This window comes from Schistocerca cancellata, chromosome 10 (genome assembly GCF_023864275.1).
Source record: "Schistocerca cancellata isolate TAMUIC-IGC-003103 chromosome 10, iqSchCanc2.1, whole genome shotgun sequence".
Taxonomy (NCBI): Eukaryota; Metazoa; Arthropoda; class Insecta; order Orthoptera; family Acrididae; genus Schistocerca; species Schistocerca cancellata.
Window position 1 is genome coordinate 165,982,037 of NC_064635.1, and position 17,024 is coordinate 165,999,060.

Below are 17,024 nucleotides of genomic sequence, written 5' to 3' on the forward strand. Positions count from 1 at the left end.
AAGTATGCTGTTTTTTGGTAATTAATCTTCAAACCACAAGTTTTGTATGCTACTGCTAGTTGATTGCACATATACTTATCCATCCTCTCCCTCTTGTGCTACGACTACTTGATCATCAGTAAACAATAAATGATGTAGGTAAACTCCATCTCTTATTTCTAATCCCATACTATTACATTTATGAGACCATGTTCTAAGGCTAATATCTATATAGATTTTAAATAATGATGGTGACATGGGACAGCCCTGTAAAAGGCCTTAGCTTCTTGTAAATTTCTGTGAAAGTTTGTTACCAACTTTCACTTGGCAAATGTTATCTTTATACATCTGTTGTATTATTTTAATCAAGGAAGGGTTTATGTTTGTCATATGTAGTGCTCTCCAAAGTAATTTTCTTGGAACAGTATCATACGCTTTTTCTAGATCTATGAAAATTAATCCTATATTTTTTTATTTTTCCCTATGTTTCTCTAAAATCTGTCGTAATGTGAAAATATGGTCTACACATGATCTCCCAGCCGTGAATCCACATTGTTCTTCTTGGGTTCTAAAATCTTTTTCCAGTTTGTTTTTAATTATTTTCGCAAAAATTCTCATTAATGTGTTTGTAACACAAATTCCTCGATGGTTTGAACAAATTTTGCTATTCCCTTTCTTAAATATTGTATTAATGTAATCTAGCTTCATCTAGTTGGGTATTGAATCTCCATGTATCATTTTGTTGAAGAGATGTGTTATCAGTTTCACAATTTTGTCACCACCATATTTCAGACACTAGAGATTGATATTGCCTGGTCCTGGTGATTTACCATTCTTTCCTATTCTCAATGCCTGATGTACTTCACTTTCTAAAATCTGGATCTCATCATCTTCATGTCCTTTTTCTTCCACTGTTCCTTCTCCTAGATATTCTTCTCTGTCCTCATTTAATAATTTTTGGAAATACTGTTCCCATTCCTTTTGTGTTATCAGTTGGAGATTAGTTCTGCTTTTTGTATCCTGTCGAAGCCCTTTTAATACTGACCATGCATTCTTTTGCTCTCCCTAATTCTAATTTGCTATTCACCTTGGCACATGTTCATTCCCATGCTTCATGTTTTGCCATCCTTATTTTTTTATCACTTCATTCTTCTTTTCCTTGTGTATTGATCTTGTTTCTTCTGATTTATCATTCAACCGCTGAAGGAACGCATTTCGTTTTTCTCTAACGAGGACCTCTACTTCCTCTGACCGCCACTCTGCTGTACGGTTGTGGTTGCTATCTTTTTTACCCAACACCTCTGTTGCTATGATTTTCACGTTAGTTTTTACATAGTCATATATTTCCTCTGTACTTCCTTCAAATGATTCAACCGGTTTCCTTTCCTTTTAATAATAGAGTAATATTTTGATATAGTGAGAAATTCGAGAACTTTGTCAAGATTTACCATAATACTGATGTGTGGATAGGTGTAGGAAATAACAAGGATTTTTGTCAGGGGGCTTTTATTTCTGTGAGATGCTGCTGCTAAATGAGGCATTTTTCTAGCTGTGTGGCGTTAGTACTAGCTTTTTGTGCAACAGAACCGCATTTAAAAATTTTTTTTGTGAAAAGTGAATTTGGAAATTTTACTGTGGTGATCAATGTAGGAAGTTTTCTTCACTCCATTTGGGGTGTGACATATTACTGTGAATAAAACGCATTAAGCTGTCTGGTATTTAGTGTGATAAATTTCACTATTGATTAAGTTTTGTCTATACCATAGAGCAACTCTGTGGATTTGGAGTTAACTTTTACATGTTAGCAATTCTGATGTGATCATTTAGACTGTTGCAACAAGTCATTTAATTGTAGTTGGATAAGTGGAGTGACTTTGATTAACATTTCAGTAGTTGCAGTCACAGCAGTTGCGAGAAATGGTGACTTGAGGGAGTAGTGAGTGAACTTTCTATTCACCTCTCTCACCGCCTCCCCCCCCTCCCTCTCCCAATGGTGATCTTCAGTCAGATACTGGGTACAGTTGATTGCGTAATCATATTCAGACGTCTTAAGGTTGCAAAATACACTACAACAAATAGTTCCTGTACCTTTGTTAAAATAACTCAGAATAAGTGCATATTTTGACATGGACAGCAATGGAATATTGTCGAAATTGTCTATTGAAATTTGGACTATTCCATGCTACTAGTATTGAATTTCTGTTGATTGTCGCTAATATCACGCCTTTGTGGATTGATTGTTTATTTTTTACTTGTGTTTCAGGAGAAATTTGTACATTTGTTTTGTTGGATGTCGGTCTCCATTCACTCTTGATTTCTTAATAGACTGGTGGTTGTCGAGGGAACAATATTGTGTGTTATTTAGTTATGTTGTTTGTGCTGTGCTGCTTTTCAGAAGTTTGGTGGCACAGCGTAAGATTATTTTTCTTTTTGTCAACTGTTTGAACGCGGTTACTGCATTGTGTGGTTTAGTGCAACATTTTCAAGGAGGCTAATTATTATCCTCAGTCTTTTAAACATTCGTTACAGAAAGGAGAAGACTACTGTAAAACAGGGAGACACATGAAGCAGTAAATTGGGAAGGCGTTTGAACAGGATTGTCACATACAGGTTGATGGTGCAGCCAGATCGCGGTATTATACAAAGTAAAGGGTCTAAATTTATATACAAGAGAGAATATCAGTTCAGTGGACATTTTGAATGTACTTTTGCATATTATTCAGTTTTAATATTGGGACGGGGCGCCTACAGGTTATTAGAAAAGATCAAAGGAAACACTTTTATTTTGTAGCACAAACGTCGTATGTGCACAGTTGGCCCCCTAAGAGGTCCATGAAGGATTTAATGCTGGATTTACCATGTATTTAGCGAATAACGACTGCAGCTTCAACAAAATGGGCACCCAACTCTTTTGGAATACTGTTGGTGCCCTGTACACCCAACGCTTCAATCCACCCCACAGAAAAGAATCCATAGGATGAGGTCGGGAGAACATCGTGGCCGCTGCATAGGCCCACCCCTTCCAAACCTAACAACTAGGAAAACGCTATCGATAGGTTCTCTGACATCTACGGCAAAGTTGGCGGGGCCCTGTCGTGCTGCAAACATAATGAATACCTAACTTTCTAGAGGGACATCTCCAAAGTTTTCGACAGTACCCCACGAAGAAAGATACCCTAATGTCATCCACTGAGCATGTTGCAGGCAGACACAGCCCAATCAGACACATGTGAACAACATCAAGCCTCACCTTTATCGTAACACTCGAGATGTCTCCAGATTTTCCGACTCCTCGACATGGCCATTGTGGCTGTTTAATGTACGCAGATGCCAGTCGTATCGAAACGGTAAAATTTTCAATAACATCTCTAAAACAATTTCCGCCACACAGCTATTTGAACACCATCTCTGAACATCACTAGAGGCAAAATCAGCAAGGAAGGAGTGCACCATTGAAACTGTATCTCTTCTAAAGACTCAAAAATATTGTGCATCTAGTTTTTTTTCTAACTTTGATTGATGCTGTAGTACGTAAAATGGTGGGGCACAACATTTTAAACACAATAAACTAATATGAACCTCGGAATATTGATATAAGTTCGATAAATACCTCGTCCCTGAAGAACAGTATAGATATGGCTCAAACTGAACGAATTGCAATGAGGGGGTGGCACCAGACAGGTGGAGACGGACCTGCCGGTAGTACTTGGGCTGCTGGCCCGCCTCGGTGACGGGCAGCGCCGTCCTGGAGTCCCTCCTCTGCCGGTGGTGGTGGTGCGAGCTGCGATGGTGGTGGTGATGGTGGTGGTGGTGCGAGTGCTGGTGGTGGATCTTCGGCGGCGACGGAGCCGCTCCCGACGCCGTCGAGTCTCGTCTGGCAGCGCCTGCGGACCAAAGCAGTATTCTGTGAGTGAAGTCCCCCGACTAACAGACTGTGCCTTTTTCTGATTATGGTCGTCATGTACCCCACATAAACATCAGAGGTGCATCATTATTTGTAATCGTTATGCCTTTCGCAGCTACTTCTTGCACAGAGGAAATAAGATGGCTATAGAACAGATAGACAGAGGGGTATGAAATGTGGAGTTCAAACGAATGTTTCCACTTAGTACTTCATTCTACTGATGGTTGTTGACGTTATCTGCTCAGAGGCTGCTCTGACGTCATAAAAGGCCCTTGGCTGGGTCAGTGTTGTGTAAATGAGGGAGTAGAAAACCCATAAGACAAGAATTCGAAATTCTTAAGTTTAAAAACTTTTCATAGATGTTCACAAGTGTGTTGGATATTAACTGAAGAACCTCAGTCTCTCTTGTAGCACTTTCATTCGACGTTTAGATCATTTACTTGGATTTTTTTGTTGGTTACAAAACAGAGATTAACCGAATGGTAAAAGCAATATATATATATATGGGCGAAGATTGTGCACCAATTTGCTTTTTAAGTGCTTCATAACGCCTACCTAATTTTAGACGAATTTTGAAACCATATTCCTTGTTTTAAAGTTGCCTTACATATCTTAAAAGCTTTATTGAAGCAGAAAAGTAGTTCACTAGATGCTGAAAAGAAAATTTTATTTATAATATAATTTTTTTTACAGAAGGCTAAAGAAGGAGACATGAAAGCGTGGGATGCGAAAAGCTGCAGCACAGACTTTGGCTACAGCCGTCCATATGATATCATATATTGTACGGCTACCAGTTTTGGTACTTCAGTGCGCTACCATGAGGCCTCAGCGACAGTTAAAGCCTGAAGATGGTGCACTGAAGCTTCGAAACTGTTAGCGATACAATAAATGACATCATATGGGCTGCTGCAGGTGTTCCATTTTATTCCAAAATTAATATGTTAACTCTGTTAAACAAAACAGATCTATGGTCCCATCAGACGTCGACCTGGACATACACGTGTTAGAGAATTCATGATGATCTCCATTACTTTCGAACGAGAACTGTATTTGCTGACACGTGGACGATAAAGTATTTGTCTTGGGAACAGAATTTCAATAGGCACAGCACTTGAGAGTGGCGGAGCTGCCCTGAAACGAGCACAAAAAAAAAATTAAATATACAAAAATAAAATAGAAGAAAGTGAGGTTGTGGAGGTTCTGTTTCCAAACCGAACGGCAAGCAACTGATTTAAGACCAACTGCAGTCGTGGGAAATTGAGGATATGTTGGATGACAATTATTTTGAGTTTAGGAAAGGCAAAGGCTCCAGCGAGATACTTCTGACGTTGCGATTGATAATGGAAGGAAGACTAAAGAAAAATCAAGACACCTTCCTACGATTTGTCGATGTGGAAAACACGTTAGACAAGTGAAATAATACAAGGTGTTCGAAATTCCGACAAATGTTGGAGTAAGCTATAGGGTAAGACGGGTTTAAATGCAGTATGTACAAAAACCAAGGGGAAGGAATAAGACTCGAAGAAAAAGAACGAAGTCCTCGATTTGAAACAGGTGTAAGACTGAGATATAGTCGTCCGGCCCTACTATGCAACTATACGCCCTAGAAGCAACGACGGAAATAAAAAAAATAAAGAGTGGGATTAAAATTCAAGGTGAAAGGATATCAATGATAAGACTCTCTGATGATGTCGCTATCCTGAGTGAAAGTGAAGAGGAATTACAGGATCGGTTCTATGGAAAGAGCAGTCTAGTCAGTACATAAAATGGACTGAGAGTAAATCGAAGGAAGATGAAAGTAATGAGAAGTAGCAGAAATCAGAACACCGGAAAATTATAATCTGGATTGGTGATCACAAAGTAGGTTAAGGAATTCTGGTATCTTGACAGCAAAGTAATGATTGAGTGACAGAGCATGGAGGACATAAAAAGCAGACTAGAACTGTGAAAAAGTGCATTCCTGACCGAGAGAAACCTACCAGTGTCAATTAACGGCTTTAATTTGAGGAATAAATTCGTGGGACTGTACATGTGCAGCAGAGCATTGTATGGTGGTTGTGTCAAGGGCTCTGCGATAACGTCAACAGAAGAGAATCGAGGCATTGGAGATCTGGTGCTACAGACGAGTGTTGAAAGATAGGTGGACTGATTAAATGAGGAAAGAGGAGGTTCTGCGCAGAATCGGAGAGGAAAGCAATACATGGAAAACACCGACAAGGAGAACGGACAAGATGATGGGACATCTGTTAAGATATCATGGTATGACTTCCAGGGTACTAGAGGGAGCTGTAGAGAGCAAAAGCTGTAGAGAAAAACTGGGATTGGAATACATCCGGAAAATAATTGGGGAATTGATGACGGAGGTTGCAAGTGCTTCTCTGAGTTAAAAAGCTTGGCCCAGGACTGAAAATGGTGCTGGGTTGCATCAAACCTATCAGAAGACTGATGACTTAAGAAAAAAAAGGGCAACGAATTAGTGCCGCTTTGACATCATCATATCACTCACGACATATATCCAATTTCTCGCGAATTTTAGAGCATCAGTACTTCACTGGCAATACCACTGTGAGTACAGGTCTGCAGGGTAACTCTGTGAGAGCGTGTATGTGGAGGGAATGATGTTCTTTCGGTCAGTTCCACTTTCATTTGGCGATGACTTTCTATTCTTTCTGTAGTACTGGCTTTCCATCCTGTCTTACTCTACTTTCACAGTTTCTACTTGTGGACTCCCCAACCACATCAGATTTATTGTTGACAGCAGATGTGGTAACATGTGAGTGGGTGTCTCTACTTGTCCTGTATGTTTTCTGCAGGTGGACAAACCGCAGTCCTATTCGTGTGAGATGGCCCTCAAGGACGGACTAAGGCTCTGTGTTCAACAGAGTTCGTAATTCTCTAGATCTGCCCAAGCTTTTCTAGATTCTTGGCTTTCATGATACTTCATCCTGCGAAAGTTAGCTTAAGATTGTGGACATTGATATGTGCAAAAATGGAAACGCTTCTAGTATACTCTTCTCTGGGGGAGAGCTGATGACCATTACAACCGTATCCGCCCGTGGCCGCTCCAATTACGAATGAAACAGCCACGCAGCAAAGAACTCTTACCAGCTGTCTGGACATACACTAACAGGGTGAATCACTGAAGACGAAAATGATAACGAAACTGCAAAAGAGGAAGGTTACTTTTTAATCAACCACTTACATCGTGATGGTTTGTGACCAGTATTACTTCAGATCATAAAAATTTAGTATAAAGGGATCGACATTAATTTTGCTGAAGTAACTTCTCCAGTACTCACCAAAAGATATTTGGGAAAGTTACAGGAAAAAAAAGAAAGCATCATGAAGAAGAGATTGTGCAACATAAACAAAAGTTGACAGTCGTGTTTCTTCAAGATGATGTCCTTTCACATTTCACGTCACTCGTACAAGTGACGCCAGTAACGCCCCATCAGATTTGCTTTAAATACACACTGTAATGGCCATGAGCGTTAGTTACCTTTAAGAGTAGACGTGAAGATTCAAGAATGCCTTTAAGGTTACAAAGACGCCGTTATCAGCACGTCACTGAGTTCGGACGAGAACTTGTAATAGGACTAGGAGCAGCTGGATTTTTCATCTGCGATATTGCAGGAAAACTTGAGAGGAATATAGCCACAGTATATGATTACTGGTAGCAGTGGTCCCTGGAATTTACGGTCGCAAGAAAACAGGGCTCCGAAGGGCCACCTGGTACTATCTAGAAGAAAAACAATCGTTTTTCACTTGTGGCTGTGGCGCATCGTATTCCATCTGCAGCAGCAATTTGAGCAGCTATTGGCACCACAGTGAGACAACGAACCGTTACAAATCGGTTACTTCAACAAAAGCTCCGAGTCATACGCCATGTATCGTGCAATGTACTAACCCCAAATTACCGCGTTTGTAGCTTCAGCTGTGTCAAGTAAGGGCAAGGTGGAATTGTGTTTTCTGATGAAGGCTGGATCCTCTTCAGTGCCTATGACGGGCGTGCGTTAGAACGAGGCGAGATGAGGGTCTGCAACCAACAGGTCTGCGTGCTAGACACACTTCACCTAACCTGGAATCAAGGTATGGGATGCGATTTCGTATGACACTAGGAGCGTTCCTGTGGCTATCCCACACTTCCTGACGTCAATGTAGTGACTGACCTGTTGTGCTGCCATTCATGAACAGCACTTAAGGGCGTGTTGTCCAACAGGATAACGATCACCCGTATATCGCTGTTCTAACACAAAACGCTCTACAGTTGGCCTGCTCGATTACCAGATCTGTCTCCAATTGAGCACATATTGGTCGTCATCAGACGACCAGCGTCATCACCACTAACCATACCTGTATTCACCAGCCAGCTGCAACAAGCATAGAACTCCATCGCATACAGTGACATCTTGGATCTGTAGGACAATGCATGCACGTTTGATTGCTAGAATTTAGAATTCTGACTGTTACGCCGATTATTAATGGACCAGCATTTCACGTTTGCAATGGCTTATTTCCCACTTACATTAACCTATGAACTTGAAATGTTAATCAGTTGAATATATTATTTAGACAAATGTGTGGTGTCACCGCCAGACACCACACTTGCTAAGTGGTAGCCTTTAAATCGGCCGCGGTCCGTTAGTATACGTCGGACCCGCGTGTCGCTACTATCAGTGATTGCAGACCGAGCGCTGCCACACGGCAGGTCTAGAGAGACTTCCTAGCACTCGCCCCAGTGGTACAACCGACTCTGCTAGCGATGATTCACTGACAAATTACGCTCTCATTTGCGGAGACGATAGTTAGCATAGCCTTCAGCTACGTCATTTGCTACGACCTAGCAAGGCGCCATTACCAGTTACTATTGATACTGTAAAACATGTACCGTCAAGAGCGACGTTCACCATTTATGGATTAAAGTTAAGTATTCCACCAGATACATCAGTTTTTTCTACAGTCTAATATCCTTGTCCTGTTCCAGACCTCACGCCAGCCTGCGTGAGCTAAAATGCGCGCCTTTCGGCTTCCTCTCATACCGGTGTTGGCTCTCCTGCCAACCCACAACAAAATGTTTACCCAAAATTTCTCTACTGTACATTAGTTACTTTTGGTGCTCCAATTTTTTTCCATCAGTGTATGTTCTCCTCATTTTAACTGCTACATTACGTCACTCAGTAAAGGATAGCATGAACATGATATAATTAGTGAGTGGAAGAATTAAATAGAACAATTTTCTGAAAAAAAGGTATCACCAAGCTGTAGTAAGTACTGGGGATTTCAGTTATGCTTGAGGAGTAATAGATAGGTCCTGAACAGTATTGTGGAACCCAAAAACGGCAGGCTGAAATCGAATTTCAGTCCTACATTATTGGAATTGCTTCTCCTAGCTTTTGGTTCTACTAAAAAACAATAATGAGAGTGGGGAATGAACTGACGATTTCATAGAGATACTAATCAACTTCTGAGAATAAAATGCCAACGCAAGTAAAGAAATAGCACTTATATGTGTCATTTACCTAACATTATTTACGAAAGGTAGATGTTTAATATAGATGGTGAATTACATGAGTCTTTTGCAAAAGACAAAAATGCTTGAATTATGTAAACCAAAATAGTTTGTCTTAGCTGACTGGATGAAAATGAGGAGTTCATACAGTAAATTGTCAGCTTCTAGAAATAAACACTGTATTAGATGATAATTTTATATCATAAATAATAGTGTAATTGTAAAAGTAAAGGCAGTTGTATTAACAGTGCATGGGAAAGTTAAGAAATCTGTTGTTCATTGCTGTTATACAAATCTTATTTTTAATAGCTAATGAACAATAGTTTAAAAACAGAAGAAATATGTTCCATAGTTGACAGCAGTACTAGAAGTGATAAGCTGGTGCTGATCACTGTATGGTATCATTCGCTGAAAAAGAAAAGGTAAAATAATAGTATACTCAATACTGTGAGCAAATAACGTAATCTTAAATAAAGAAAAGTGTGCAAAATGTGCTGTTTTATAATGTGAGCTATAACTAACTTGAAACTGCAAACAAGTGGCTGTTGTCTGCAAGACACCAAACTCAATCAAAGCAGCACGATAAAAGCAATTTTCTTTCTATTAAGACTAAAGGAATTTTCAGTCCTACTTTGCAAATAATATTCTCTAATTCACTCAACTCAACCCATCCACCCTCCACCACCAACTGGCTCAAAAACTATAGGAAAGAAATGCCAGGTAATACTATATTCACATGTTGTAACAAGCAGGTTAAACAAATAATGTTCCAGATTGGAAAATTGCTGTCCTCAGAATACAGTTGAGTATAACACTCAGTTTCGCTTACCATTTTCAGAATAAAAGGAATCTCTTACTCAACATATTCAAATTACTTCCAAAAATTATTTTTCTCTAAAATAATTTATAAGATATACTAAAATATTAATACTGCCCATTACTTGTTTCAGACATAGAAATATTTGTGAGAACAGAAACTGTAAATAATAATGAGTGTAACGTGTAAACATTTACTAATGGATATAATGTGCACACATGTATATAACGAAAGTAACATGTATAATGGATGAAAGAATATGCTATTCGCTGCCGTTATAAGAGGTGTGTATCTTCCCTGTCACTAAAACGAAGGTATAGATCAAGCTGAAAGTCTACCCATATAAGAAGCCACAATGAAGGAATGTGATTCTAGAAAGAAAGAAATTGGAAAACATGACATTAAAAATCCTGTTAATTGCAGTTACTTCCTTACCCATCCATTACTTGGTCTCGCATATAAATGAATCGTATTTTCAGCAACATTACACGAGTTACACGAGATGTCCAGACTAGCAGAGACTTCAGAGAAAGTTTCGAGAAGGTTAATGCAATTTCAATACCAGAAAGGCTTAATAGGACAAATTTTTGAATAAAAATGAGGAGCTGTCTTCACAATTTGCACGTCTAAAGGACAGTAGTACATGGGAAAATATAGACTAGAGAAACCGAAAAGATAGAAAATGTGGTGCTAGGAAGAAGTGTTAAAAACTTCTTTAGTAGATAAGGAAAAATTTGTAGTAAAGTTGGGAAGACTAGGTGATGAAGATCTCGAAGAAAACATACAAGAATAAATTATACATTAGCAGAATTTGAACGAAGGTCTGCAGGTATAGATGACATGCTACTGTAAAATTTTTAGACCAGACAAATCTTTACAATATTTAAAACGGGTTGTTGAAAACATTAGATGTAGCAAATGTTGGAAGATGGATGAGTGCCATTAAACTTGTCAAAAAAGGACTAGAAAACACAAATAAATATAAATTCAATGGATACAGTATGAATCTTTTCAGTTAAGATTTACTATAATTATTACGAATATCAGTTGAAATACACAACAAATGAAACCAGACTTATTGTGCTTTATACTAAATATATTAGAATATTATAACTGGATTGATTTACAAAGTGTACACAGTTTTATTAAAATGTAATCGAAAATCATCCTGTGACAAGTGAAAGACAGTGTCACTGGTGACACACAAAATCGTCCACTTCGACTCAGCTTAAATAACTCCAACCAAAGCACATATAATGGTCAAAACACTCAGTAAGAATATCATTCGGTGTTTTGGTTGCAACAATTGGAGTTTCAAGTCAATAAACAGAAATGTGTGAATCATGGGCAGGCAGTTATGTTCTCACAAAAATTAACAAAATCATAAGAAGAATCACTTGAACAGTGGGAAGCACAATAGAAGAATATGGAGTAGAGGAAGTATGAGGATTAACTGGGGAAGTAAAAGAGTTTGAAGAAAATGATGGTATCACTCAATGCTAAAAAATAAGTTGACAGGTAAGGTACATAATGACAAGTGGTAACAAGAATAGATGAAGAGAGAAGTCTAGAGAAGAATCCATGTCAGATAAAAGGATATGTTTGTGGGACATTTTATGCAACGTCCAGGAATTGTTTGCTTGGCACTAGAAGGTGTAGTAACTGGGAGAAATGCAGGAGCAGACAAAGACTGAAATTTTCCAAAGACAGTAGACAAAGTGTCAGGTGAAGTGGTTGCATGGACATGAGCAGAAGACAGGGAAAGAGAGAGGAAAGCATAAGACCAGTCAAAAGATTGACAACTACAAAGAAGAAGACCATGAAGTAGGAGAATTAGATGCAGAAGGCAGAAGAAAAGTACAAAAATTTGAAAAGAGACAGGAAGAGTAGGAGGAGATAGATGAAAGATGATACAGACCTACAAAGGGATGGAGTGGATGAAGGATGTGTCAAGGTCTCCATTATTTTCCGAGGACAATATTATCTGTGGACCTGTAGCAGATACTGCATTAAATTAAAAAAAAAATATGTATTAGCTTTGGACCCACAAGTGAACTCCGACTTGAATGAAAATGGGGCAGATCATGAAAAGCTTGTAGTATTAGGAACAACTGAGATTACGCTGACACTCTGGAACTAGTCACAAATGATGGAAATTCAGTAAATGAGAGAAAAACAATACTGTGAAACTGTGAAACATCTGTAGCAAAAAAAAAAAAAGTGTGAATAGGAAGGACGACAAGGGCGTAGAAAGAAAAAGAAAAAGACAAGTATAAAGCTAGGGATGCAAACAATTGATAGAAAAGTACGAGAAATAGAACAGGAATGTGTTAAATTGATAATGAGGATCAGAAAAGGTAGTGTACACTGGAGGAGGGAACTATTTTCTCCAGAAAACTCCTGTGAAGACCCCCCAAGCGAGTTGCAGAGCTGCTCGCCTGAGCATGAACAGGGAGCCACTTGCCTGGATAGGAGCTTCGGCACAGCTGTGTGTTGAAATTTAACAGGCAGAAGACAAAGTCGAGTAAAGAGGAGGAGGAAAACGGTTCGTGCAGTCAGCCCCGCCCGGACACAGACAGCCACTTGCCTGACCGCGCAGACTCGCCAGAGCCCCTCCTGGAGCCAGAGGAGGCGACCACAGTGGTGGAGTCGCGGCGCCCGCCGCTCCTGGACGACTCCCCAGAGCCGCGCCGCTGAGCGGGGTCCCTGGCAGTGATGATGGTCGCTCCGGATGTGGCGCTCGAGTCCCGCCGAGAGGACCACAGCCGCGCCAGGTCAGACCTGCAGTTAGTGCGTGAGTGGGCCAGGATAACGTTACCACAGCATCCCACTGACAAGTGATGAAAGTAAGTTATCACTCAGACATCCAACAGCTCTGTTACGATTCATTTTCATTTCAAACACAGATGTATGTTCCACATAGCACCTTCAGAAATTACAACTTAACTTATTCCCATATGACGTGGTACCAGGAGACGGTTACTGTTGGTGTAAAAACCCCTAGCACCCCTATCTGTGGGGCACGCATGGTAATGGGAAAATAGTGACATGCAAGCTTAGCTCTGTAATGCCTGGTAGAAGTCCAACAAAACTTGGTGCACGTATCACCGAGTGCCAGGAAGCGGTTACCAATGGGGTAAGACACACCTATCAACCCTGTCTGGGGGTGAGAGGGGGAGAGTTATGACCTGTAAGCATAACTGTGGAATTCCTGGAGTAATTTCAATCACGCTAGATACTAACATTTATTACTGTCTGGAAAAATGATATTCTGGGGTAAAATAACTGTAGCACTCTAGCCCAGTCAACGAAGAAAATAAAGTCGAACAGAGGATAAATCGCAGATTTTTGTAGAATGGTAGGATGGAGTGTCATAAACAATATGTTAAAAATCTCCGCCAGTGGCGTGTCAGCGTGGGGTGAGATGTTTGGCATTTAAAAGCTACTTTTTTACAATTGCAAAGCTGTACAGTGCACTGTCAACGACAGGCAGCAGCAAGCTGCCACGTTTACCAGTCCAGTACCTCATCCACCAAAACTATATATCTCGCTGATATCATTACATTTACATATTATACGCTTCTCAGCTTTTGTTTATAGGAACATATTTTACACAAAATCTCACTTAACAACTGCATGTAAGTGCTCATTTAATAAAATGAACATAATTCAACTACGTAAAGATTAACTCAGTCAAGTTATTTTGTCTACTCACGTAACAGACTTGTTTAAAAAACGTTGGGTAGGTTCAGCCTGTCTGCAAAATGAGAAGTAGACTGCGCTCGCGGCGAGGAATTTTGTCTTTCCCGCTACAGTTGCCGCACAGGATGGCTAAGAACCAGGTTCCCCCCTAGCAGTGTACAACAGTGTGTAGAGACTGACGAAGATCCTGCCCACATGAGGTTTTGCGTTACTATTATTAATAACTCGTACCTATAATCCATGTAATATTAACTCGTACGTCAGCGCACTGCGTTGCCAGTGATTGATAAGGGGTGCTACAGAAGGTCGACATTACTTTGTGAAACATTCTCCAGTTGCTTTTTGTGACAAATTGAACAAATAGAGTGGGAAATCAGCCACTTGTATTTCAATTTGTAGACCTATCAAGCAGGGAATTGTACAAACAAAATTCAGCGACCTACGGATCCTCACACCTCTACACTCCACCAGCCCCCCTCCACTCACTTACACCTCCAGAAAACAAATTAATCCTTAATAGGCTCTATTGTACTTAGACGCGGTACACACTTACCAGATTTGTAAATAAACAAACATTAATTTTACACCAGTAAAACAATATTTATTAATAATGTGCAGTTTTTCCATCCTCTGCAGTGTGGATGCTGTTAGTCCTTCAGAAAAAATTAATAGAAACTTCTTTGAAGGAAATTTGATGTACAGTAGTTTAATTTTGTACTGGGAAACATTTTTGCATGAAGCAACAGCTCACAAGTTATTGAAGAAAAATATAAAAAAGTGACTTTTAAACGCCTTGCTACACTCCCCCGCCAGATACATACTCATACCACAGTGGAGGGGACATTAATTATGGTGTTCACATCAGTATCTCATACCACTACACAAAAATTTGCAACTCTTCAATTTTCCTCCCTAATTTTCTTCTATAGACTGCGCTACTCCTAGAGATATGCATGTATGGATAAAGCGGAATTTAAAAGTAAATGAAAAATATGCTAGTGTATATCCATAGTTTTCCTAGTGCTGGGCTGAATCGTGACAGTCCTGGTCGCTTTTACCCATAGGAGTGAAGGTGATTACAGAATGCTGGGAGTGATTTCAACCAAACTCTTTACATATAGAAATTATATGGTAAAGAGGTACTATGGGACTAGTGCACCACTAGTATTTCTAAGGAAGAAAGGTCGGGGTAGGAGAAGAAGGGGTGGGGGGTGATATGTGATATAACCGAGGAATCCATAGAGAAAATTCTACCAGACTTTTCACACATATGGTTTACTCCTTAGGAAAAAGGGTTGTATGAGTATGACACTCTTAGCATCACAATTTATTGGGGTGGGGATGATAAAGATGCGATATGTACACTCAATTGTGGAACACATGGATCAGTTTCAAGAAATGTTGCTACTCATAGTTGAAAGAAGATGACAATTCACCCATAGTGGTAGATACAGAAGTGCAGATGTCAAGATGGGTGACACAGAGCAAAAGCACTGGTGGGTACTATGCCTAGCACTCCTAATTGAGGGGATGGAAAGGGTGTGACACCAATAATAGATGAAAATGATTTATTTTAGTCTCATATCTAAAAATATTCTGGGAATGTTGGTTGATTAGTGACAGCCATGATGGCTTTTTACACCTATTAGTGTGTGAGATGATGCTGAGTAAGGATTACTTACACACACACACATGTCTGTGTATAATACACAAAAGAATCTAGTGACATTGTCTCAAGAATATGTAATTTCTTTCGTCATCTTCAAATGATGTCATTTGATTCGTAATGGGTATAACAAGACAACCATGCAGGCATCAGATGAGGCCGTTTAAAAATTCTTTCTGGTTCCCCTGTGTTTCCTGTTCATATTTGTTCTCTTTATTTTGTATTCCATTTAGGAAATGGAATAATCATTTTAATCACAATTACATGACATGTTTTGTCATCCAGTGGTCACCAGAGATGAATAGAACACAATACTTATTATAATGATTATGTTGTCCTAAATCAAGATTTGAGCAAGACCATGATTTAAAGCCTGATACCCTCCTTTACGGTACTAGTCACCTCCACCATTTCAGTGATCTCTATATGACTTGATAAGCTAAGATATTCCACGAAACACTTTCCTTTTTATTGCTATTCCTACGTTTTGGTTTTCCACAGTGGAGCTACTTCCACTCACCATGTGAAAGTACCTATTGATGTTGTGTTTGAAAGTAATAGGTGGGAATATCAGTGATAAAGACGGTTTAATCGGGCCTGCAGAAGTGCTTGACAGCCTAATGGTTAAGGCGACTGCTGAAGAAGGGCCGAAAAAGGTGGCCTGAGTCCTTGTCTCACATAAATTTTCATTTGTCGCAATGTATTCATTACATTGCAAGTGCAGTGTTTCCGAATGGTATTCACTGATATTTCATGTCATTACATCTTAACTTATTGCAAATACATCGAATACATTCATTTGAATTCAGCAAATAACTACTCAATATAGTCTTAAGTATGAACTGCAGTATCTTTGTTGAAAACATGTATTTTGACTTGAAACAACACACTGAGTTGTGTATCTAATGCAAAAACATATTATATACTGTAATTAAATAAATATGAGATGAAACATGGATGGAAATAGAAATACAGAGAATGCCATTAAATTACGAAGATTTTCATGTTGTGCTACATGGTGGAAAGTAAGTCAGGATTTAATATCCAATTGACTATGAGATAATTGCAGACATTGTTCTCTGCTGTGATAGACTTGAAATTATATGTAATCACATGTGTCAGTGATGATCATAGAGACCAAAAATCTATCTGTTAGACACTGATATCAGTCGTTTTCAATTATGTTTACAGGTCAGAATCCCTTGCTTCCCATTTCTACCTCTAAGTGCACAAAGTGTAGTTTACTTCCAGTTTATTTTATGCAGACAGTGGATTGCTTGTGTTCCTTGGTTGTTTGTGTTAGTTCAGGCATAACAATTATTTATTATTAAATGTATTATGGTACTTCAAGAATACATTTAAATCTGTCCTAGTTTCATTTGAAAGTGCTCCCTTAAGCCTACCTAGCAATTACTTAAATTTTGATTTTGGAGCTCATGGAAAAAAA

The 17,024-nt window shown here is 39.3% G+C and overlaps 1 protein-coding gene across 1 annotated transcript in view; it reads right to left on the reverse strand.

Annotated features, from left to right (window-relative positions):
* The window catches only part of LOC126106221 (serine/arginine repetitive matrix protein 1-like), a 229,175-nt gene that overhangs the window by 87,510 nt on the left and 124,641 nt on the right, over positions 1–17,024 (reverse strand). The window contains exons 5-6 of the mRNA XM_049912451.1: positions 12,802–12,990; positions 3,673–3,760 (exon numbers count right to left, since the gene is read on the reverse strand). Of these exons, the coding sequence (XP_049768408.1) occupies positions 3,673–3,760; positions 12,802–12,990 (277 nt within the window). The remainder of the gene's footprint in view (positions 1–3,672; positions 3,761–12,801; positions 12,991–17,024) is intronic.